A 24,376-nucleotide genomic window follows, 5' to 3' on the forward strand; every position below is an offset into this window, starting at 1 on the left:
ATCCTGAGACATGAGGTCACCCTGCTAAAAGAATCCCTCAAATCCGACAGTAAGGGAAGAACGGAATCTATGCAGAATTACAAATAAACTCAAAAGGTCATAGATGATCTTAAAAACACATAAGCACAATAAGGTACAGCCTGACTTAATAAAGCCAGGCTACTAAGGGTCTGTGGCCTTGCTGGTTAGATGAGGCATCGCAGGTTCCCATTCTCTGCGAGAACCAAACTGCTGTACAAAGGGTCTCGTTCTCCTTATGTTCTCATCTTTCACAAAGGGAGAATTTCACTAAACAACAATAACAGCATAGGTTCTCTGTTAGTGTAAATGTTTAAAAAGATTCTATTAAAGATGGTAGATTAACCGCATGCATTTGCTATTACTTCCTCTTGAAACCCCACTAAAATGACAGTAAGAACATTTTAAAAAGACATATAACATAAAAATAAAGCTATCGGGAGAGGAGAAAACAGTGCTGGACTTTTAGAAGCTGAAAAGATGATGGGTGAGCAAACTGGTTTAGCAGACCCAAGAGAGCTGAATCCTAAGCTAACAAATAGAGAAATCCAAGATTCAGCCCAATTTATGCTTTAGAATTCCTCAAAGGCTCAGAAACTGGCTGCACCAGTCCCCCCGTCAGGAAGCATGGATTGAGGAGGTACCAAACCCACTCCCCACCAAAAACCCAAAGGCAGGTTTATATTCTGTTTAAGACATGATTAGAATCTCAAGTTCCTGACCTCCCTGCACATATTCACAGCTGAGCACCTACCCACTCCATGCCCTGACAGACGCTTGGAGGTTTCTTCTCAGAAGACAATTCAGAAGGGATCTATGGTCTGTGGGACAGGAGGTATAGCTGAGGGCAGGGCTGCCGTAATAAAACTATTCCCTTTCCGTTTCTGGACCACCGGGGACCACTGCAAGCTGCAGAAAATGAGAAGATCCTACTGACCAGCCCAAGAAGACAGATTGCAAGATACTGAGGTTGGGATTCCCTAAGGATATGACCCGGTAGATCACGCCAAGATAGAGTCAAGCCCATACTCGTAGGGTGCTCTTTATTTATTATTATTTTTATTTATTTATTTTTGAGATGGAGTCTTGCTCCGTCGCCCAGGCTGGAGTGCAACGGCACAATCTCGGCTTCACTGCAACCTCCGCCTCTCTGGTTCAAGCAATTCTCCTGCACCAGCCTCCCAAGTAGCTGGGATTATAGGCGTGCACCACCATGCCTGGCTAATTTTTGTATTTTTTGAAGAGATGGGGTTTCACCATGTTGGCCAGGCTGGTCTTTAGTCTCCCACTCTCAAATACAAGCATATAACCAATGACCATCAGCCACCTCAGAAAAACTTCTAACATGATAGAGGGATAAAAATAAAAACAGGCCGGGAGTGGTGGCTCACGCCTGTAATCCCAGCACATTGGGAGGCCCAGGCGGGCAGATCTCCTGAGGTCAGGAGTTCGAGACCAGCCTGGCCAATACGATGAAACCCTATCTCTACTAAAAATACAAAAAACAGCCGAGTGCAGTTGCAGGCGCCTGTAATCCCAGCTACTTGGGAGGCTGAGGCAGGAGAATCACTTGAACCCAGGAGGTGGAGGTTGTAGTGAGCTGAGATCACGCCATTGCACTCTAGCCTAGGTGACAGAGCAAGACTCCGTCTCAAAAAATAAACAAACAAACAAAAAGAAAAACATAAACTGAGCCTATGCAGGGAGAAAATGACACAAACAAAAACCAACTAAACTGAAACAACTATTATTAATATCCTTAAAGAAATGAAAGAAAATACTGCATCCATTTTAAAACTATGCTATAAAAGGAACATTAAAATAATTTTTAAAAGACCATAGATTTTTAAAATATGGGAGCATAAATGAAGGACTCACAAGAAAGTTAAGAAACAAAATTAAGAACATTTTCTAGAGTGTAGAGCAAAAAAGAAAAATAGAACATAGGAAAGAAAAGGTGTTTTAATTTAATTTTTATTTTTATTATGTTTTTTAAGATAGAGTCTCACTCTGTCACCCAGGCTGGAGTGCAATGGCGTGATCTCAGCTCACTGCAACCTCTGTATCCCAGGTACAAGAGATTCTCCTGCCTCGGCCTCCAGGGTAGCTGAGACTACAGGCATGTGCCACCATGCCTGGCTAATTTTTTGTATTTTTAGTGGAGATGGGGTTTCACCCCATTGGCCAGGGTGGTCTTGAACTCCTGACCTCAGGTGATTCACCTGCTTGGCCTCCCAAAGTGCTGGGATTATAGGCGTGAGCCACTGCACCTGGCAGAAAAGATTAAAAAATATATATTAAAGAACTAGTTCATAAGATCCAATTTAAAACTTTTCTTTTTAGTAGTTCTAGACAGAAAGGAGAAAAAAAAAATAGAAGAGAGGATATATTCATTGAAATAATTCTGGAAATGTTAAGAAGTGAAGGACATGAGTTTCCACATTAAAGGTGTCTACAATGGATAAAACCAGACACACCGTCTGAGGCACATTACAGTGAAATTTCAAAACAATGGAGACAAAGAGAAAATCTAATGAGAAACACATGGTCATACACAGAGGATTAAGAATCTGAATGCCCTTTGAGTTCTCAATTACTGCAAGGAAAGCTGAAAGACAGTAGGTCCAACCTCAAAGGGGGAATAGTTTCCAGCCAAGAATTCTATATCCAAATCAAGCGTGTAGGGAGAATGAAAACACGTTTAAACATTTAAGGCCTCGAAAAGTTGTACTTTTCACATACCAGTTTCTTAGGAATCTCCTAGAAGTTGCATTTCCTGTAAATGAAGGAGTAACTTTAGGAAACATGGGATCCCAGAAACATTTCACTCAAGACAGAGCTGGTGATCCCAGGAAAACAGCTGTGAACTAGGTGGTAGAGAGTGAACTGTCCAAGGTAGGTAGATAAGAAAGTGTCCCTGCAGAGACTTCTTCAAAAAGAGGAACCTGATAGCAAATCTAACAAATCTGAAAGTCTGAGAGGCAATATATTTGAGATGGCAGAGAGTTGTTAGCAAAAGAACACAGAAATCTAGATGAAGAAAATAATAAAAGTTAACCAAAGGTGGCGCTGGAAACAAATAGCAATTGCAGGAGATGGCATGGCTTGGCCGTGAACAGTGTTCACATGGTTATAATAAAGCAAAAAACCAATCATCTAAATAAAAATCTGGTATGTGTATGATAGGAGGGTGGGGGAATGGGAAAGGATGTTCCAGGAGGAGGCAGAAGCAAGCTCGAGCCTCATCTTCCACGGTACACAGTAAAGAGATAAGAAGTGGCCAGGCATGGTGGCTCATACCTGTAATTGCACTTTGGGAGGCTGAGTTGGGTGGATCATTTGAGGTCAGGAGTTCAAGAACAGCCTGGCCAACAAGGTGAAACACCGTCTCTACTAAAAATATAAAAACTGGCCAGGTGTGGTGGTGGGCTCCTGTAGTCCCAGCTACTCAGGAGGCTGAAGCAGGAGAACTGGCTGAACCTAGGAGGCGGAGGTTGCAGTGAGCTGAGATTGCACCACTGCACTCCATCCAGCCTGGGGGACAGAGCGAGACTCCGCCTCAAAAAAAAAAAAAAAAAAAGAGAGATAATAAGCAAAATGGTGAACTGGGGGTGCAGGGGCGAGCAGCTATGTATGCTATTTAGAGATATAGAGATAAATACCAAATGAATCACCTAGAAAATCTGAAAGATTTTTTGCTTGAGAGGGGGAAATGGAGGTGTGTTTGTGTTTGAGGAAGGTACAAGGAACTGCTGTTTTTTGTTTTTGTTTTTAATAAACTTGGACTTTTAAACTGTCCACATAGAATTTTGACAAAACTAAAAATAAGGTTTAAAATAGTGGTGACTGTATCCATCCAAGAAAGGAAAAAGCACATCAACAACCTCAGCCAAAAAATGTAGGGCAGAGGAAAGGAGAGGACTAGCAGGCAAACAGTAGTGACGAATCCTTGTGAAGTGTCCTACTGGGTACTAGGTGCTATGTTTGGTTCTCTATCTTGTGTAATCCACATAACAAACATGTTGTAGTTACATTCCTATCTTTAGAATGAGAGCAAAAGTCCAAAAAAAGCTAGGTGATAGATGTGCTTAGGACATATCCTCAGGAAGTAGAAGGGCCAAGATTCAAATTGGAAGGTGTTAAAGAGACGTGGCCATTACATGATCCCATGCTACTGGTAGCTTTCAAACTGGAAAATGACAGAACTAATAGTCATGTCTTTCAAATATTTCTCAAGGAAACTGCAGAGAGAGGATTTTTGTTTTGTTTTGTTTTGTTTTGTTTTAGAGACAGGGTCTTCCTCTGTCGCCCAGACCGGAGTGCAGTGGTGCAATCATAGCTCACTGCAGCCTCAACTTCTTGGGCTCAAGGATCCTCCCTCCTCAGTCTCTGGAATAGCTGAGACTACAGGTGCATGACACCATATCTGGCTAATTTGTTAATGTTTTGTCGAGAGACAGTCTTGCTATGCAGCCCAGGATGGTTTTGAACTCCAGGGCTCAAGCAATTCTCTTACTTCAGCCTCTTGAAGTGCAGGGAGTACAGATGTGAGTCACCTCACCTGGCCGAGAGTTGGTTTCATTTTTTGTTTTATTTTGTTTTACCCCTGGACTTATTTGTGTGCAATATCTTTAAGTTAACTCCCTTTGTTTAACTTATCTAAAACTTACAGAAAACAGTGTATATTCCAAATTCTTTTTTTTTTTGGGGGGGGGTGGTGAGGGGGACGGAGTCTCACTCTGTTGTCTAGGCTAGAGTGCAGTGGCACAACCTCAGCTCACTGCAACCTCTTCCTCCCAGGTTCAAGAGATTCTCCTGTCTCAGCCTCTGGAGTAGCTGGCACGCATCACCAAGCCCGGCTAATTTTTGCATTTTTAGTAGAGACGGGGTTTCGCCATGTTGGCCTGGCTGGTCTCGAACTCCTGACCTCAGATGATCCACCCACCTCGGCCTCCCAAAGTGCTAGGATTACAGGCATCAGCCACCACACCCAGCCTATATCCCAAATTCTTAAGGTACTTCAACTTCTCTGGGCATTCAGTCTAAACAATGAGCGCACTGAGAAGCCTACTGTCTGTTAATTATTTCTCTACTCAAGTACAGCACAAGAGAGGCCTTAGGCAAACAAGGGGAGCCAAAAGCTTTTTATGCAGACCTCTAGTCAGTGTGCTCTGCCTTTGATCTGTTTGATTTTATTTACAAGCTTCCATCTCTTCTCAGAAAATAATAACTAAAAAAATAAAACTGCCACAGTGAAGGATATTCTCCTCCCATTACATGAACTAGTTCCTAACAGTTACAGGCAACAGGTTGCAGATGAAGAACCCATCAGTTTCCCTTGTAACTTCTCCATAGACTCATCTATATGGGAGATCCAGTCACCTCAAATTCAAAATGTCACAAACAAAAAATCTGTATCATTTGGCTGGCTCCCAGTCACTGTCTCAAACCAGGTTCTGCTGAAAGTTGTTCCAGCTTTTGTTATAAATACTGCAGAGTCACTGAAAAAGTTCTAATCATACAAAGGTCTCATAGTTCTATACATTCAAGAGTTGAAATAAGAAGGAAATCCTATATCTGAGCTGAAAAAAGAGCACCCCACAAGCTATTTATTAGCATCAACATTGGAGGCAGTTTGTGTGACTATTCCTCCATGTAACACTATACCAGTCTTTATTTAAAAAGCAAATAGTCAGAACCTTTACAAAAAAGCCTTTATTAAGAAACTGCTTGATATGGTTTGGCTCTGTCCCCACCCAAATCTCATCTTGAATTGTAGTTCCCACCATTCCCATGTGTTGTAGGAGGGACCAGGTGGGAGGTAATTGAATCATGAGGGTGGGCCTTTCCTGTGCTGTTCTTGAGACAGTGAATAAATCTCATAAGATCTGATGGTTTTATGAAGGGGAGTTTCCCTGCACAAGTTCTCTTCTCTTGTCTGCCACCATGTGAGACGTGCCTTTCACCTTCCGCCATGAATGTGACGGCATCCCAGCCACGTGAACTGTGAGTCCATTCAACCTCTTTTTTCTTATAAATTACCCAGTCTGGGGTATGTCTTTACCAGCGGCATGAGAACAGACTAATACACGGCTATAGGCAAGGCATAATTCTAGATGCTTTTTATACTTCACTTCATTTAGCCATCACAATCACTCCAGAAAACAGAGCTACTCCCATATTGCAGTTAAGAATGAGAAATGGTGAAATGAGGATGGGAAAACACATACACCAGTGCAAAGTTCAGGGGCCCCCAAGACCACCTCCAGATTTAACGGTTCGCTAGAAGGACCCCCAGAACTCTCTGAAAGCTGTTATATTCATGTATGTTTTATTATAGCATAAGGACACACATTAATGCTAACTGAGGGAACAGGCACGTGGGACCGAGTCTAGGAGAATTGCATGCTTGGAACTTCCAGTTGTCCTACCGCAGAGGGTTTATAGACACAGCTAACTTCTCCCAGCAGGGATGTGTGATGATATGCATAGAGTGCTGCCAACCTTGGAAATGCACCTGAGTCTTGGTGTCCAAAGATTTTACTGCGGCTCAGTCACCTAGACACGGTTGATTGCCACATGTCTGACCTTAATTTCCAGCCCCTCCAGAGGTTGAGCCAATAACTGCATGGCCCAAAGCCCCAACCATATGAAATCATTTGGTTGGCAGAGAATATCTGGTGTGGGGGCTGGGCATGGTGGCTCATGCCTGTAATCTCAGCACTTTGGGCAGCTGAGGTGGGAGGATCACCTGAGGTCAGGAGTTTGAGACCAGCCTGGCCAACATGGTGAAACCCCGTCTCTACTAAAAATGCAAAAATTAGCTGGATGTGGAGGTGCACACCTGTAATCCCAGCTACTTACGAGGCTGAGGCAGGAGAATCGCTTGAATCTGGGCGGTGGAGGTTGCTGTGAGCAGAGATCATGCCACTGCACTCCAGCATGGGCAACAGAGTGAGACGCCATCTCAAAAACAACAACAACAACAACAACAACAAAGAGAGTATCTGGTGTGGCCCAAGGCCTATAAATAAACAAAGGTGCTCTTATCAGGCAGGACATTCCAAGGGCTTAGAGATTACCTCCTAAAAGCTGAGGGCAAGGTCAGTCCTTTGTTTGGGTAAAATTTATCTATCCGCACAATCAGATTTCAAAGGCCATATATAATAGACAAAAATGGAATAAAACAAAAATAAAAAAGAGCACTAATGCAAAACGAATCATTCATATTATTTTCATTTCTACACTCAAGGGCTTTTATGTGATCTTAGTGTCAATTATTATTTTCTAGATGGGTCTTCCAAACATACAATCACACTTACAAGCCAAACAGCAGGGGAAGTACTAGTGAAAGGAAAGAAGAGCGGCTGCCGGACCTTCTCACAACTCAAAATTAATATTAACTGCATGGGAGTAGAGGAAGTCCAGGGGTAGTCTGAGGGAGAAGTGATTTTGGAATACTGAGGGGTGACTTTTAGACTACAAAAAAAGAGTGTTACTGTAACTGCCCAGTGGGTTCACCTTGCCCACTGCCTAGACAGAGCCAATTTATCAAGACAGGGGAATTGCAATGGAAAAACAGTAATTCACACAGAGCCAGCTATGCGGGAGGCTGGAGTTTTATGATTACTCAAATCGGTGTCCCTGAGCATTCAGGGAGCAGAGTTTTTAAGGACAACTTGGTGGGTGGGGGGAAGCCAGTGAGCCAGGAGTGCTGATTGGTCAGAGATGAAATCACAGGGAATTGACGATGTCCTCTTGAGCTGAGTCAGTTCCTGGGTGGGGGCCACAAGATCAGATGAGCCAGTTTATCCAGCTGGGTGGTGCCAGCTGATCCATCAGCAAGGTCTGCAAAATTTCTCAAGCGCTGATCTCAGGGACAGTTTAGGGAGGGTCAGAATCTTGTAGCCTCCAGCTGCATGGCTCTTAAACACTAACTTCTAATTGTGTGGCTAATTTCTTAGTCTTACAAAGGCCATCTGGTCCCTAGGCAAGAAGGAGGTTTGTTTTAGGAAAGGGCTGTTACATCTTTGTTTTAAATTATAAACTATAAATTATAAACTAAGTTTACAATTATAAACTATAAACTATAAATTATAAACTAAGTTCCTCCCAAAGTTAGTTCAGTCTACGCCCAAGTATGAACAAGGACAGCTTAGAGGCTAGAAGCAAGATGGAGTTGGTTAGGTGAGATCTCTTTCATTGTCGCAGTCATAATTTTCAATGGTGGTTTCATTACAGTGGTATCTTTTGAACTTCCCAGATTTATTGAAATTTGTTCTTGCTGGTTGTAGCTACAACTGTATAGTTTCTTCTTTGGGTAAGAAGAGGTAGAGATCACAAGGGCAGAGTTGAGATCACCTGCAATGATGGAATGCTGACAGTTGTTGCCACCCTCTTCTGAGTTTACTGGTAATAAGTAGGATTCACATGGTAACAGTTGCCTGTGGAACCGTTTTGAGAGACAAAACTATAACCAAAAGATTACATTCTCGATATATCCAAGTGCAATTCTAAAAGTTTATCTGGAAACTCATTTTCTGAAGTTTCAAAATTAATCTCCAATTTTGTTGGAGTGGAACTAAATCCTCTGAGCAGTGTTACCAAAATGCCAATTTCCTCTGATATTTCTCTAAAAGCAACTGCTGCTGGGAGCAATCAGGCCTCTGATGAGGGTAAGTTCCACATGTACCACAGTCACTAGGTTTTGCTAAGACAACACTGCACAAAACCTAAATGGAGATACGCAAGTCCCTTCTTATTCCAAGATAGGAGGGTATGGGGGAGGTGATAGCTCTTCTTCCCCTGCCTTTACAGACTACAAGTTTTATATCTCCAAGAAGGAGGTCCCTGTGATCAGTGCCTAATTATCTACAGGATCTTAATTATGGCCAGACTCTCAGAGCTAATGATCATGGAGATCAAGGAGACTGCTGTTGGCTATGCCGGGACAGGGACTCTGTCTCTTGTTTCCAAAGGACATTTCACCTTCCCTACCTTGTCTGTACAATGTACTTGTTCAAAGTAGGCTTTGTATTTTGAAACACTTGGGAATTCTAGCTGTGTCCTATTTGCCCCTGGACAAGACTTGTACTTTTTTTTTTTTTGAGACGGAGTCTTGCTCTGTTGCCCAGGCTGGAGTACAGTGGCGCAATCTCGGCTTACTGCAACCTCCGCCTCCTGGGTTCAAGTGATTCTCCTGCCTCAGCCTCCCAAGTAGTTAGGATTACAGGCACATGCCACCATGCCCACCTAATTTTTATATTTTTAGTAAAGATGGGGTTTTGCCATGTTGGCCAGGCTGGTCTTGAACTCCTGACCTGAGGTGATCCACCCGCCTCAGCCTCCCAAAGTGCTGGAATTACAGGCGTGAGCCACTGCACCCGGCTAGACTTGTAGTCTTTTAAGCCTCAGTTTCCTCCTTTGGAATATGAGAAAAATTAGTATGTATGATCCAATAGACTTTTGTAAGAATTAAATGAATTACAGCATGTGTAGTGCTTACCACAGTAACCTTAATAAATGTTACTGGTTGCTGAATTTATCAGCAGACTCCGAAACTAAGGAAAGACACCAGACATTTTTTTTGTGGTGATGAAAGACACTAGAAGATAATGAAATAATTACGTAGGAAGGCAACAGAGGAATATCTTCAAAGTGCTAACAGGAAATACCTCGATTTAGAGTTTCTACTCTGATGATCTATTATTCAAGAAAGTGCAATAAAGATGTTTTGGGGAGAAAAAAGAAGGCTAAGTTTACCACTGAGTTCAGTAAGAAGGAAACCGCACCAGCAGCAACAGCTGGGAGTGCCAGAAACAAAGGTGAACTGAGAAAGTGGTATTTACAAGGACACATCTAAACAAGTATCGGCTGGGCACGGTGGCTCACGCCTGTAATCCCAGCATGTTGGGAGGCCAAGGTGGGCGGATCACTTGAGGTCAGGAGTTCAAGACCAGCCTGACCAACATAGTGAAACCCCATCTCTACTAAAAATACAAAATTAGCCAGGTGTGGTGGTGTACACCTGTAATCTTGGCTACTTGGGAGGCTGAGGCAGGAGAATCCCTTGAACCCAGGAGGCGGAAGTTGCAGTGAGCCAAGATTGCACCACTGCATTCTAGCCTGGGTAACCAGAGTGAAACTCTGTCTCAAAATTAAATAAATAAACACACACACATGTATCAACTTGTTTAAAAGGAAACTTGTAGGAAAAAGCACAGGAAAGTCCTTGTGTTGTTCTGAAGGAGAATAGCAAAGTGAATTGACTTAAGAATTCAACTAAGTATAAATTTTAAAAATATCCAGGTAGAGGATTCTGGGAAGATGCTGGAGTAGAAAGCACTAGGAATACTTTACCCCAACCAGACAAAAATTACACTGGCAGAATTTGTCTGATGTAACTATTTTGGAACTCTGGAGTCTATTGAACGCTTGTAACATTCAGGAGAAGGCTTGACAGTAAATTGCAGTTATTTTCAGTCAATCTCCGCTCTTAGCTCCAAAGCCGCTACCAGTCCCCAACGACTCAGCCCCACGGCAGGCAGCTGTATCCATGTTATGGGAGCAGCTTGCATGCAGCTTCTAAGAGCCAGGATAGGCAATAAGAACACTATCTTCAAAATATTAAGGATCTGTGTTCTTGTCATGGAAGGGTGGAATAGAGGTAGCCAGTCATGGTGCCAAGCCCCTCCCCGTCTAGCTTAAGTGACTTCCTGGGGATTTCAAGGGCCAGTGCTTCCCCCATCCCTACTCTTTCACTTTTCTCTTTCCCCTCTTTGGGAGACATACATTAAAGACTAAGAAATTAAAAAATAAACATATTTATAGGGAAATTATAGTCACCATGGATGCCCAGGGAAAGGTGCAGTCTTCAAAGAGACCTGAAAAGACCTTAAGTTCATACCTCGGGCTGATCCTTGGCACAGAGGTAGCCTTCGATAATCAAACAAAACAAAACAAAACTCCAGAAAACACTGAGAGAGGCAAAGAATCTGATTCCCATGGTGGCCACATGATAAGATACAAATATTCAGTTTTCAGCAATAAAATCACAAGGCACACAAAGAAACAGTAAAGTATGGCCCATTCAAAAGAAAACTACAAATCCAACAGAAACTGACCCTGAAAAAGGGTAGATGGCAGATCCACTAGAAACAGACTTTAAAACAGCCATCTTAAAGATGCTCTAAAAACCACAGGAATATGTGGGGAAAGTCAAGCAAAGGATATATAAACAAAATAGAAATATCAATAGGCATCGAAAACCTAAAAAGAAACCAAAAAGAAATTCTGGAACTAAAAAGTATAAAAACTGAAATGAAAAAATTCATTAGAAGAATTCAAAGGCATATTTCTACAGGCAGAAGGATTAGTGAACTTGAAAACAGGACAATGGAAATGATCACATCTGAATAACAGAAAAGAAAAAAAAAGAAGAAAAGTGAACAGAGATTAAGGGACCGCGAACACTATCAAGTGAACTGACATCTGCACATGGCAATCTCAGAAGGAGAGAGACAGAAGACGACAGAGAGTATGCGTGAAGAAATAATGGTCAAAAATTTCCTTAAATTTAATGAAAAGTATAAATATAAACATTGACACACATATAAAAAAGAAACACACCAAGACACATTATAATCAAACTGTAAAAAGTCAAAGACAGAGAATCCTGAAAGCAGCAAGAGAGCACTGACTTGTCACACACACAGGGGATACTCAATAAGGTCACAGAAGATTTCTAATCAGATATTTTGGAGTTCAGAAGGCTAATATGTTTAAAGTGCTAAAAGAAAAAAAATGTCAACCAGGAATCCTATGCTGGCAAAACATGCGGTAAGAAATAAGACATTTTCAAATAAACAAAAGCTGAGGGAGTTCATTACCCCACTAGACCTGCCCTATAAGAAATGCTAAATGGTGTCCTGCAGGTTGAAATGAAAGGACACTATACAGTAATTTGAAGCTACATGAAGAAGTAAAGATGATAGTAAAGGTAAATATATAGGCAAATATAAAATTGATCATTATAGCTTTGTTTTGTAACTCTATTTTTTTTTTTCTTTTCTTTTTATTTTTTTGAGATGGAGTCTCACTCTGTTGCCCAGACTGGAGTGTAGTGGTGCGATCTCAGCTCACTGCAGCTTCCACCTCCCAGGTTCCAGCAATTCTCGTGCCTCAGCCTCCTGAGTAGCTGGGATTACAGGTGCCTGCCACAATGCCTAGACAATTTTTGTATTTTTAGTAGCGATGGGATTTCGCCATTTAGCCAGGCTGGTCTCGAACTCCTGACCTCAGGTGATCTGCCCACCTCGGCCTCCCAAAGTGCGGGGATTACAGGTGTGAGCCACCACGCCCAGCCTCTATGTTTTGTTTTCTATGTTAACATGCTAACGTGTTAAAAAAAAAAAAAAAAGGCAAGTATTAGTTTATGTTTTGGGGCACACAATGTATCAAAAAGGTGTTATTTTGTGACATCAGAAACTGAAATGGGTGGGGACAGAGCTATAAAGGAACATAGTTTTTGTGTGCTGTTGAAGTTAAGCTGGTATAAATTAAAATCAGAGTATTAAAACTTTAGAATGTTAAATGCAATGTCCATTGTAAGCACAAGGAGAATAGCTACAGCGTCTACATGAAAGGAAATGAAAAGGTAATTTAAATGTTTCACTGAAAAGAATCAACTCAACACAAAAGAAGACAGTATTCAGAAAATGAGAGACAAAAAAGCTGTAAGGCATATGAGAAACAACAAAATGACAGAAGTAAATCCCTCCGTATCAGTCATTACTTTTGATGCATATTAATTAAACCCTCCCATCCAAAGACAGAGATTGGTAGAATAAACAAAAAGATATGATCGCACTCTATGCTATCTACAATAGACTCGCTTTGGACCCAAAGATACAAGTGGATTGAAAGGGAAAGGATGGAAAAAGGTATTCCATGCAAAGAGTAACCCAAAGACAGCAGGAATGGCTCTATTAATATCAAAGAAAATAAGACTTTGAATCAAAAAGGTTATGAAACAAAGAAAAATATTACATATTGATAAAAGGTTCAACAGAGCAAGAACATGTAACTATTATAAACATGTAAGCACCTCATAACAGATAATCAACATATACAAAGCAGATATTGATATAATTGAAAGGATAAATGACAATTCTACAACAATACTTACAGACTTCAATACCTCATTCTCATTCATCGATACAACAACCAGAGAAAGATAAGCAAGAAAATAAAGTACTTGGCCAGGCGCGGTGGCTTACACCTGTAATCCCAGCACTTTGGGAGGCTGAGGCAGGTGGATCACCTGAGGTCCCGAGTTTGAGACCAGCCTGACCAACATTACCAGCCTGACCAAACCCATCTCTACTAAAAATACAAAATTAGCTTGGCATGGTGGCACATGCCTGTAATCCCAGCTACTCGGGAGGCTGAGGCAGGAGAATCGCTTGAACCTGGGAGGTGGAGGTTGCGGTGAGCCGAGATCGTGCCATTGCACTCCAGTCTGGGCAACAAGAGTGAAACTCTGTCAAAAAGGGAGGGAAGGAGGGAGGGAGTGAAGGGAGGGAGGGAGGAGGGAGGGAGGGCACTTGAAGAGCACAATAAGCCAACTAGATTTAACAGGCTCACAGAACACTGTATCTAACAACAACAGAATACACATCCTTCCCAAGTACACATAGGACATTTTCCAGGAAAGACCATAAGTTAGGCTACCAATTAGGCCTAGATTCAAAAACATAGATATCATACAAAGCATATTCTCCAAGAACAATGGGATGAGGTTAAAAATCAACAAATGAATGAAACTAAAAAATTCTCAAGTTTGTAGAGGTTAAGCAACACAACCCTAAATATTACCAATGGATCACAGAAGAAATCACAATGAAAATTAAAAAATACAGACTAATCAAAATGAAACCACCACATATCAAAACGTATGGGACACAGTGAAAGCAATGCTAAGGTAAAAGCTTATAGCTATAAACACTGAAGAAGACCTCAAATTAACAACCTAACTTCAAAACTTCAGGAACTAAAAACAGGACAAACTGAACCAAAAGCTAGCAGAAGGAAATAATAGAGATTAGAGCAGAGATCAACAAAATAGAGAATAGGGAAAAAAAAAAAAAAAAAAAACCCACAAAACCCAAAGCTGGTTCTTTTAAAAGATCAACAAAATTGACAAACCTTTAGCTGGATGAATTTTTAAAAAGAGATAAATAAGACTCGAATTACCAAAATCAGAAATGATTTTGCTACCAATTCTACATTTAAAAAAACTGTAAGACTGTACTATAAACAATGGTACGCCAACAAATGGATAATCTAGATGAAATAGACAAATTCCTAGAAACATGAAATCTACTAATACTAAGTTACAAAGAAACAGAAAATCTGATTAGACTCATAACTATTACGGAGATTAAATCAGTAATTTAAGATCTCCCTACAAAGAACAGCCCTGGACCTGATGGATTCACTTGTGAATTCTACGAAACATTTAAAAGAGAACTAACACCAATGTTTCTCAAACTTTTCCAAAACACTTAAGAGGAGAGAATACTTTCAACTCTTTCAGTGAGGTCAGCATTATCCTGATACCAAGCCAGACAAAGATTGTACTGGAAGAAAACTGCACATGAGTATCACTTTGGAATACTGACACAAAAATCCTCCAAACACCAGCAAGCCAAATTCAGCAGCATATTAAAAGAATTTTACACCACGGACAGGTGGGATTTATCCCTGGAATGCAAGGATGGATCCATGTAATATACCACATTAACAGAATGAAGGGCAAAAACCACATGATCATCTCAATTAAAGCAGGAAAGGCATCTGACAAAACTCAACACCCTTTTGCATTTTTCATGATAAAAACACTCAACAAAGAAGGAATAGCTGGAAACTACCTTAACATAATAAAAGCCACATATGAAAAAACCTACAGTGAATATCATACTCAATAGTAAAACACTGAAAGCTTTTCCTCTAAAATAGAACAAGGCAAAGACGACCATCTTTACTACTTTCGTTCAAAATAATAGTGGAAGTTCTCACCAGAGCAATTAGGTAAGAAGAAGAAATAAATACAAGGTATCCAAATTGGAGAGGAAAAAGTAAAATAATTTTTGTTTGTAAATGACATGATGTTATATGCAGAAAATTATAAAGATTCAACCAAAAAACTGTTTAAACTAATAAAGGAATTCAGCAAAGTAGCAGGATACAAAGTTAGTATGCAAAAATCAGCTGCATTTCCACATACTAATAATGAACAATCTGAAAAGAAAAAAAAACAAAAACAAAAACAAGTTCAGATACAATAGCCACCATAGTGAGTGGTGGCTCATGCCTGTAATCCCAACACTTTGGAAGTCTGAGGTAGGCAGATTGCTTTAGCTCAGGAGTTTGAGGCAAGTCTGGTCAACGTGGCAAAACCCTGTCTCTATAAAAAATACAAAAATTAGCCAGGTGTGATGGCATGCACTTGTAGTCCCAGCTACTCAGGAGGCTGAGGTAGGAGGATCTCTTGAGTCTGAGAAGTGGAAGTAGCACCAAGCTGGGACCATGCCACTGCACTACAGCCTGAGCAACAGAGCGAGACTCCATCTCAAAAATTAAATAAATAAATAAAAATTAAAATTAAAAAATACAATAGCATCAAAAATAATAAAATACTTTAAATTTAACCAAAGAGATGAAAGACTTGTACAATGAAAAGTATAAAACATTGCTGAAAGAAAGTAAAGAACACATAAATAAATAGAAATACATCCCATGTTCATGGATTGAAAGACTTTATATTAAGATGTCAACACTGGCCGGGCATGGTAGCTCACACCTGTAACCCCAGCATTTTGGGAGGCCAAGGTGGGGAGATCACCTAAGGTCAGGAGTTTGAGACCAGATGGCCAACATGGTGAAATCCCATCTCTACTAAAAATACAAAAATTAGCCAGGCATGGTGGTGGGCACCTGTAATCCCAGCTACGTGGGAGGCTGAGGCAGGAGAATCACTTGAACCTGGGAGGTGGAGGTTGCAGTGAGCCAAGATTGCATCATTGCACTACAGCCTGGGCAACAAGAGCAAAAATCTCTGTCTCAAAAAACCAAAATAAAACAGATGTCAACACTACCCAAAGTTATCTACATATTCAATACAATATCTATCAAAATAGCAAAAACTTTTTTTTGTAGAAATAGAAATCTATCCTAAAATTCATATGGATTCTTATGGGACCCTTAACAGCCAAAACAATCTTGAAAAAGAACATAAAACTGGAGGACTCACACTCCCTGATTTCAAAACTTACAACAAAGCTATAATAATCAAAACAGTGTGATACCGGCATAAAGACAGACACGTAGGACAATGGAATAGAGAGCCCAGAAATAAACCCTAACAAATATAGTCAAATTATCTTTGATGAGGGTGCCAAGACCATTCAATGGGGAACAGACAGTGTCCATAACAAATGGTGTTGGAAAAACACTACATGCAAAGCAATGAAGCTGCACCCTTATCTAATACCATATGCAAAAATTAACTTAAAATGGATCAAAGACCTAAACATAAGACTTAAAACTATAAGACTCTTAGAAGGAAACATATGGCAAAAGCTTCATGACACTGCATATAGCAATGATTTCTTGGGTATGGAGAACAGGCAAGAAAAGAAAGATTAGACAAATTGGACTTTATGAAAAATTTTAAAAGGTGTGCATCAAAAGGCAGTATCAACAGAGTAAAAAGGCAACTCAGAAAATGGGGAAAAATTTGCAAATGATGTATCTGGTAAGGGATAATACCCAAAATATATAAAGAATGCCTAAAACTCAACAACAACAACAACAACAACAAAAACCCAATTCTTTTCCAAAGAAGATATAGAAATGGACAAGAAGGATAGAAAAAAAGTGCTCAGCATAGCTTATTAGGCAAATGTAAGTCAAAACTATAATAAGAACACAAAGTAATGATAAAATTATCCACACACCAAGCCACATAACCAGTCTCAAAAAATACTCCAGATAAATATAAAGTAGACCACTATATATGAATAAAATGCAATAAAATTCAAATCAAAATAATGAAAAATATTCATATGACAGATAAAAAAATACTTCTAAATAATTCATGGATTCGATAAGAAATCATGATGTAAACTGTAACAAACTTAGATCTCAATGACAAGAAAACTGCTATAGGGCAAAATTTGTGGGCTGCAGCTAAAGTAGTACTTAAAAGGAAAGTTATGGCCTCAAATGCCCATGTTAGCTTAGAAAAAAAGAGGTAAAGTAAAATATTATGAGCAAAGTAATCAATTCAAGATAGAAAAATAACAGAGTCATTTCAAAGAAAGTAGGAAGGAAAGAAACAAAAACAAAAAGCATTCTAGTGAAATAGCAAACAAGAGATACAAGCAAAAATTCCAAATGCTGGTTCTTTGTAAACACACTGAAATAGACATACCTCATCTGTGGCAGTACCACCCTGAACGCACCTGATCTCGGCTGAACCAGACACACCTCTGGGCAAGACAATTAAGAAAAGATGAGATGAGACCAATAGTGACATGATAGGATTACAGATTTGGTTGAAATTTTTTATCATAGAGAAAATCATAAGTAATTTTTGCCAAAATTTTGAAAACTTAGATGAAATGCACAATATTCTAGAAAAATACACATTACCAAAAAATGATGCAAGGAGAAAAACTTGCATCATGTTATAACCATTAGAGAAAAAAAAATTACCTATAGAAGGCAGCAGCCCTAGATGGCTTCAAAGAATAAGCAGCTTCAGGGAAAAGAAAGAAAGAAAATACTCCCTATCTCCTATTATGAGGTGAATATTACTTTAAGTCCAAGGTAGACAAGGACAGTACAGAAAGGAAAAAGTACATATTAACCTCACTTACGAGGACAGATGCAAACATGATGGTTAATACTGAGTGTCAACTTTGATTGGATTGAGGGATACAAAGTATTAATCCTGGGTGTGTCTGTGTGGGTGTTGCCAAAAGAGATTAACATTTGAGTCAGTGGGCTGGGGAAGGCAGACCCACCCTTAATGTGGTGGGCACAATTTAATCAGTTTCCAGCAAATATAAAGCAGGCAGAAAAACATGAAAAGGAGAGACTGGCCTAGCCTCCCAGCCTACATCTCTCTGCCATGTGGGATGCTTCCTGCCCTCGAACACTGGACTCCAAGTGCTTCAGGTTTGGGACTCAAACTGGCTCTCCTTGCTCCTCAGGTTGCAGACAGCTTATTGTGGGACCTTGTGATCGTATAAGTTAATATTTAATAAATTCCCCTATTAGTTCTGTCCCTCTAAGAGAACCCTAATACACAGACCAACTAAAATATTACACAACAAAACCCAAAATACGTAGGAAAAGTTGTACAGAAAAGGGAGAGGTGGCCGGGCGCGGTGGCTCACGCCTGTAATCCCAGCACTTTGGGAGGCTGAGGCGGGTGGATCAGGAGGTCAGGAGTTTGAGGCCAGCCTGACCAACATGGTGAAACCCCGTCTCTACTAAGAATACAAAAATCAGCCAGGCGTTGTGGTGTGCGCCTGTAATCCCAGCTACTCGGGAGGCTGAGGCAGGAGAACTGCTTGAATCCTGGAGGTGGATGTTGCAGTGAGCCAAGATTGCGCCACTGCACTCCAGCTTGGGTGATAGAGCGAGACTGTCTCAAAACAAACAAACAAACAAACAAACAAAAAAACGAAAAGAGAGAGGTGACAAGAAGAGCAGAGGTGTTTTGAGGCCAGAGCTCTCAATGAGGCTGAAAAGCAGGTTTATGTAGAACTTTTAAAAAGTAAATGAACTGGAAAAAACATGAAGAAAAATTCATTTTGTCCAGTAATGGCTTTAGTAAGTTTAACAGCCTGAGGAGTTATTACAAGTAACAGTGGGCTACTTAATTGGATCAAAGGGCTGTTAAGAGTTAAACTAGGTTAATTTTATCTTGAGAATTTGGCACTTGTGACTGATTCAAGTGGGGGTTGGTGCTTGAGCTAATCTGGGGCTACAGCAGGTGATCTGAAAAATTAAAATGCAAAGGAAGCCCAGAGAAGAAAGAGGAAGGGATAAAGAGGTGGAGGAAGACAGACAGACAGGTGGAGGTGAGAAGTGGCCTGATAGCTTCCTGGTTCCTTTTCCTAGATGGGTTCATTGGTGAATCCTACCAAACATTGAAGAAAGGAGTAACACCGATTCTCTGCAATATCTTCCTGAAAATAGAAACAGAGGAAACACTTCCTAACCCATTCTATGAGACTGGCATTACCCTGATACCAAAATGAGATAAAGATACTACAAGAAAGGAAAACCACAGAACAATAACTGTCATAAACACAGATGTAAAATCAATAAAATGTTAGCAAATCAAATCCAACAATGTATCCAAAGAATTATATGCCATGACCAAGTGGGACTTATTCCAGGTATGGAAGGCTGGTTCAACATTCAAAACTCAATTAATGTAATCCATCTATCAATAGGCTAAAGAAAAAAAAAATCACATGATCTTATCAATAGTTGCAGAAAATCAATTTGACAAAATTGTAACTGATTTATGATTTAAAACCCTCAGCAAACTAGAAACAGAAGGGAACTTTCCCAACCTAATAAACAATATATACCGAAAAGCCTTCCGTTGACATCATACTTAATGGTGAGAAACCAGATATTCCACATTAAGATCTTAAAAGACAAGGATGTCCCCTCTCACCATTCCTATTCAAGATTATACTGGAAGTCCTAGCTAATACAATAGACAAGAAAAGGAAATAAAAGATATACAGATTAGGAAGGAAGAAATAAAACTCTCTGTATACAGGTGACGTGATTATACACGTAGAAGATCCCAAAGAATCAATGAAAAACAAAGCCCTCTAGGAACTAGCAAGTGATTATGGCAAGGTTGTAAGATACAAAGTTAATATATATAAAATTAATTGCTTTCTTATATACTAGCAAGGAACAACTGGAATTTGAAATTCAAAACAATCGTGTTTACATTAGCATCAAAAAATTGAAATACAAATCTAACAAAACATATTCAGGATATACATATGTAGAAAACAAAGTCCAATTAAAAAAAAAATCAGGCATATTTCAGTAAATGGAAGGATATTCCATGTTCATGGATTAGAAGACTCAATACAGTTGTCAGTTTTTCCCAACTGGGTTTGTAGATCCAGGTCAATCTCAATCAAAATCCTAGAGAGTGATTTTGTAGACATTGACAAACTGATTCTGAAGTTTATATGGAAAGGGAAAAGATCTAGAATAGCCAACATAATAGCAAAGAAGAACAAGTTAGAAGAGTGACACTACTCAACTTCAAAACTTACTATACAGCTACAGAAATCAAGACTGCATGGCGTTGGGGAAAGAACAGACACATAGATCAAGGCAACGGAATAGAAAGGCCAGAAATAGATTCACACAAACACATTCAACTCATCTTTGACAAAGGAGCAAAGGTAATTTAATGAAGAAATGATAGCCTATTCAACAAATGGCACTTTAACAATTGGATGTCCACAGCAAGAAAGATAAATCTAGATACAGATCTAGCTTATCTCTTTCAAAATGGATCGTAGACTTAACCATAAAACATAAAACTTCTAGAAAATAGCATGGGAGGAAATCTAGGTGACCTTGAATGTGGTAATGAATTTTCAGATATACCACCAAAAGTGGGATCCATGACAAAAAATTAGTCAGCTGGACTTTATTAAAATTGAAAACGTTTGCTCTGAGAAGGGCATAATTAAGAGAATGAAGAGTCAAACCATAGACTAAGAGAAAATACTTTCAAAATACGTATCTGCTAAACAAAATTGCATCCAAAATATATAAAGAACTCTTAAACTCAGCCATAAGAAAATAACCAACTACCAGCCTAGACAACAAAATGAAACCCTGTCTCAACTAAAAATAAGCCAGGCACAGTGGCATGAACCTGTAGTCCCAGCTACTTAAGAGACTGAGGCGGGAGGATCCCCTGAGCCCAGGAATTCGAGACTGCAGTGAGCCATGACTGTGTCATGGTGGCAGCCTGGGTGACAAGTGAGACCTTGTTTCTTAAAAAAGAAAAAAGGGCCGGGCATGGTGGCTCACGTTGTAATCCCAGCACTTTGGGAGGCTGAGGCGGGCAGATCACCTGAGGTCAGGAGTTCGAGAACAGCCAGGCTAACATGGTGAAAAGCTGTTTCTACTAAAAATACAAAAAATTAGCCGGGTGTGGTGGCAGGCACCTGTAATCCCAGCTACTTGGGAGGCTGAGGCAGGAGAATCATTTGAACCAGGGGACAGAGGTTGCAGTGAGCTGAGATCGCGCCATTGCACTCCAGCTTGGGCAACAAGAGCGAAACTCTGTCTCAAAAAATAAAATTAAATTAAATTTTAAAAAACCCAATCCAATTAAAAAATGGGCACAAGATCTGAGCAGACACATCATAATACAAGATACACAGATGGCAAATAAGCATATGAAAAGATGCTCATCATTATTTGTCATCAGGAAATTTCAAATTAAAGCAATAGCGATATACCACTACAAATATATTAGAATAGCTAAACCTCAAAAAAAAAAAATCTGATATACATCAAATTCTGGCAAGGATGGACAGCAACAGGAACAGCCATTCATCAATGGTGGGAATGCAAAACGGCACAGCTACTTTGGAAGACAGTTTTTTTCACAACACTTAACATAATCCTACCATATGATCTAGCAATTGCACTTAGATATTTACCCAACTAGTTTGAAAACATATTCACACAAAAACCTGTGCATTAATGTTTATAGCAGCTTTGTTCATAATTGTCCCAAACCGGAAGCAACCAAGACGTCCTTCAACAGGTGAACGAATAATGGTCCATCCATGCAATGGAGTTTTTTCGCAAAAAAAAAAAAAAAAAAAAAAAAAAAAAAAGCTATCAAGCCAGGAAAAGGCATGAAAGAATTGCTTAAAAAAAAAAAAGAAAGAAGCCAGTTTGATAAAACTACATAGTATTAATATATAATTCCCATTCTATGACCTTTGGAAAAGACACAACTGTAAGTACAGAACAATAATCAGTGGCTGCCAGGAGTTCCAAGTTTGGCAGGAGGGATACAAAGAGGAAATGCGGGGGCGTTTTTTAGGGCAGAAAATTATTCTAAGTGATACTGTCATGGTAAATGTATGACATTATGCACTTGTCAAAATCTATAGAATTTTATAGCTGAAATACTGAATCTTAATGTATGCAAATTTTTTAAAATGCAGAAGTTAGGAGATCCCAGGAAGGAGTGAAGACTGTGATAAGAGAATGGAATTCTATTACAAATGTATGAAATAATCTCACTGAAGGGCATAGAGGGGGAAAGACGCTGACCTAAGTCATTTTGGAAACGGGTGGAGTCTGCAAGACTAGAGGCAAAAGGAACTGCACATAGCGCTCTGCTCCAGGGTTAATAACTCCAATGCCGCTATATACACTGCAGTCGAATAGTGAAGTAAATGGATGGCTGGGGGTGGGAGCCAGGTCTCTCACTGTTGGGCTGGGAATTTACAGATGAGCAAGGCGAGGAGGCTAGAATGATCCAAGGGGACATGGATTAGAGACATCAGTGTGTTCACTTGAATACAGGTATAGACAGAAATATAGAAATGTGGATACACACATGTATTTCTCTGCTCTGTCAGCTGAGAGGGCCTAAAAAGACAGCCCAACAATGAGCATACCCTCCCCAGAGCTTGACTTCAAATACCATTCTCCAGTAAACCATGGCTGAGGCAGGAAATACAGATGCTCCTCAACTTACAATGGGGTTATATCCTGATAAACCCATAATAAGTCAAAAACACGTGGCTGACTGAGAGCTGCGGCTCACTGCTGGCGCCGAGCATGGCAGCATAAGTGCAGTTTCCACTGAATTTGTATCGCTTTCATGCTATCATAAAGTCAAAAGACTGTAAGTTGAACCACTGTAAGTTGGGACCATCTGTGTGTGAGATAATCCTGGAGAATCTTGTAGTGCCAGAAAGTAAAAAAGTACTCAACACACACACATGCATGCACGCTGATGGGGGTATGGCAAAGTAACACAGGAGCCAACTGAAAGAGATCCAAATGGCCAAAGCTGGGACAATTTGATCAACAAAAGAAATAAGGTAGTACTGGATTATAACCCCAGGTAAAAAATAAATATTCATGCATTCACACTGATATAGACACACAGACAGACAGGCAGGCAGACCCAGACAGATAGATGATGTATGAATGGATAGATGATACAAGGTGGATGGATGGATGGATGGATAGATGGATGAATAGACAGAGAGAGATTAGCTGGATAGATAGACACGGACAGATGATGGATGGATGGATGGATGGATGGATGGATGGATGGATGGATGGATGGATGGGATGGATGGATGGATGGATGGATGGATGGATGGATGGATGGGATGGATGGGATGGATGGGATGGATGGATGGATGGATGGATGGACGGACGGACGGTAGGCAAACAGATGACAGATGACTGATAGATGGATGGACAGATAGATGATGGATGGATGGATGGATGGATGGATGGATGGATTGATGGATGGATGGACAGACATATAGGCAGATGATGGATGGATGGACGGTAGACGAACAGATTATACATGATTGAGAGATGGATGGACAGACAGATGATGGATGGGTGGATGGACGGACAGATACATGAAGGATGGATGGATGGATGAATGGACGGATGACAGATAACGGATGGATGCACAGATGGATGGATAGACAGAGATAGTGATATAGATATATGACTGACCACGTTAATAAATGAGGGAGAAGGGACAAACCTTCAGTATGGAAGAATTCCAAATAACTTACATAGATACTCTGCCCTCAAGGATGGGAAGCCTAACACTGTGCCTCTTGGATACAGACCACACACAGTGATTTCCTCCCAAAGAGCACAGTATGAAAAGCAGGAGTGGAGGGAGTAATTTGACAGTGGAGAAACCTGACAAATACTGCCTCAGTTGGTGGATCGAGGTCAGCACTGTTAGTCATAAGCCATGATGACAGTAGCTGCGTGCCTTTGATATAATGTGATGGAAATGGCACTTCATCTCGGTGATCTTCCTCCTAAACATTCATAACCCAAGTCTTATGAGAAAAACATCAGACAAATTTCAATAATAGGGCATTCCACAAAATCCCTCGAGTACTCCTCAAAGCTATCAAGGTCATCAAAAATAAGGAAAGTCTGAGAACTGCCATGGCCAAGAGAAGCCTAAAGAGAATTGACAACTAAATATAATGGG

The 24,376-nt window shown here is 40.2% G+C and overlaps 1 protein-coding gene across 2 annotated transcripts in view; it reads right to left on the reverse strand.

Moving 5' to 3' along the window:
- Positions 1-24,376, reverse strand: part of LOC703026 (S-adenosyl-L-methionine-dependent tRNA 4-demethylwyosine synthase TYW1) — a 250,211-nt gene that overhangs the window by 5,232 nt on the left and 220,603 nt on the right. The window contains exon 16 of one of the 2 annotated variants that reach the window (XM_077996645.1): positions 1,979-2,288. The exons of the other annotated variant lie outside the window; for it this stretch is intronic. Coding sequence (XP_077852771.1) covers positions 2,067-2,288 — 222 coding nt within the window. The 3' untranslated portion in view covers positions 1,979-2,066. Of the gene's footprint in view, positions 1-1,978; positions 2,289-24,376 lie in introns of those variants that run through there. 2 annotated transcript variants of the gene reach the window in all.

This window comes from Macaca mulatta, chromosome 3, assembly GCF_049350105.2.
Source record: "Macaca mulatta isolate MMU2019108-1 chromosome 3, T2T-MMU8v2.0, whole genome shotgun sequence".
In the NCBI taxonomy this organism is placed as follows: Eukaryota; Metazoa; Chordata; class Mammalia; order Primates; family Cercopithecidae; genus Macaca; species Macaca mulatta.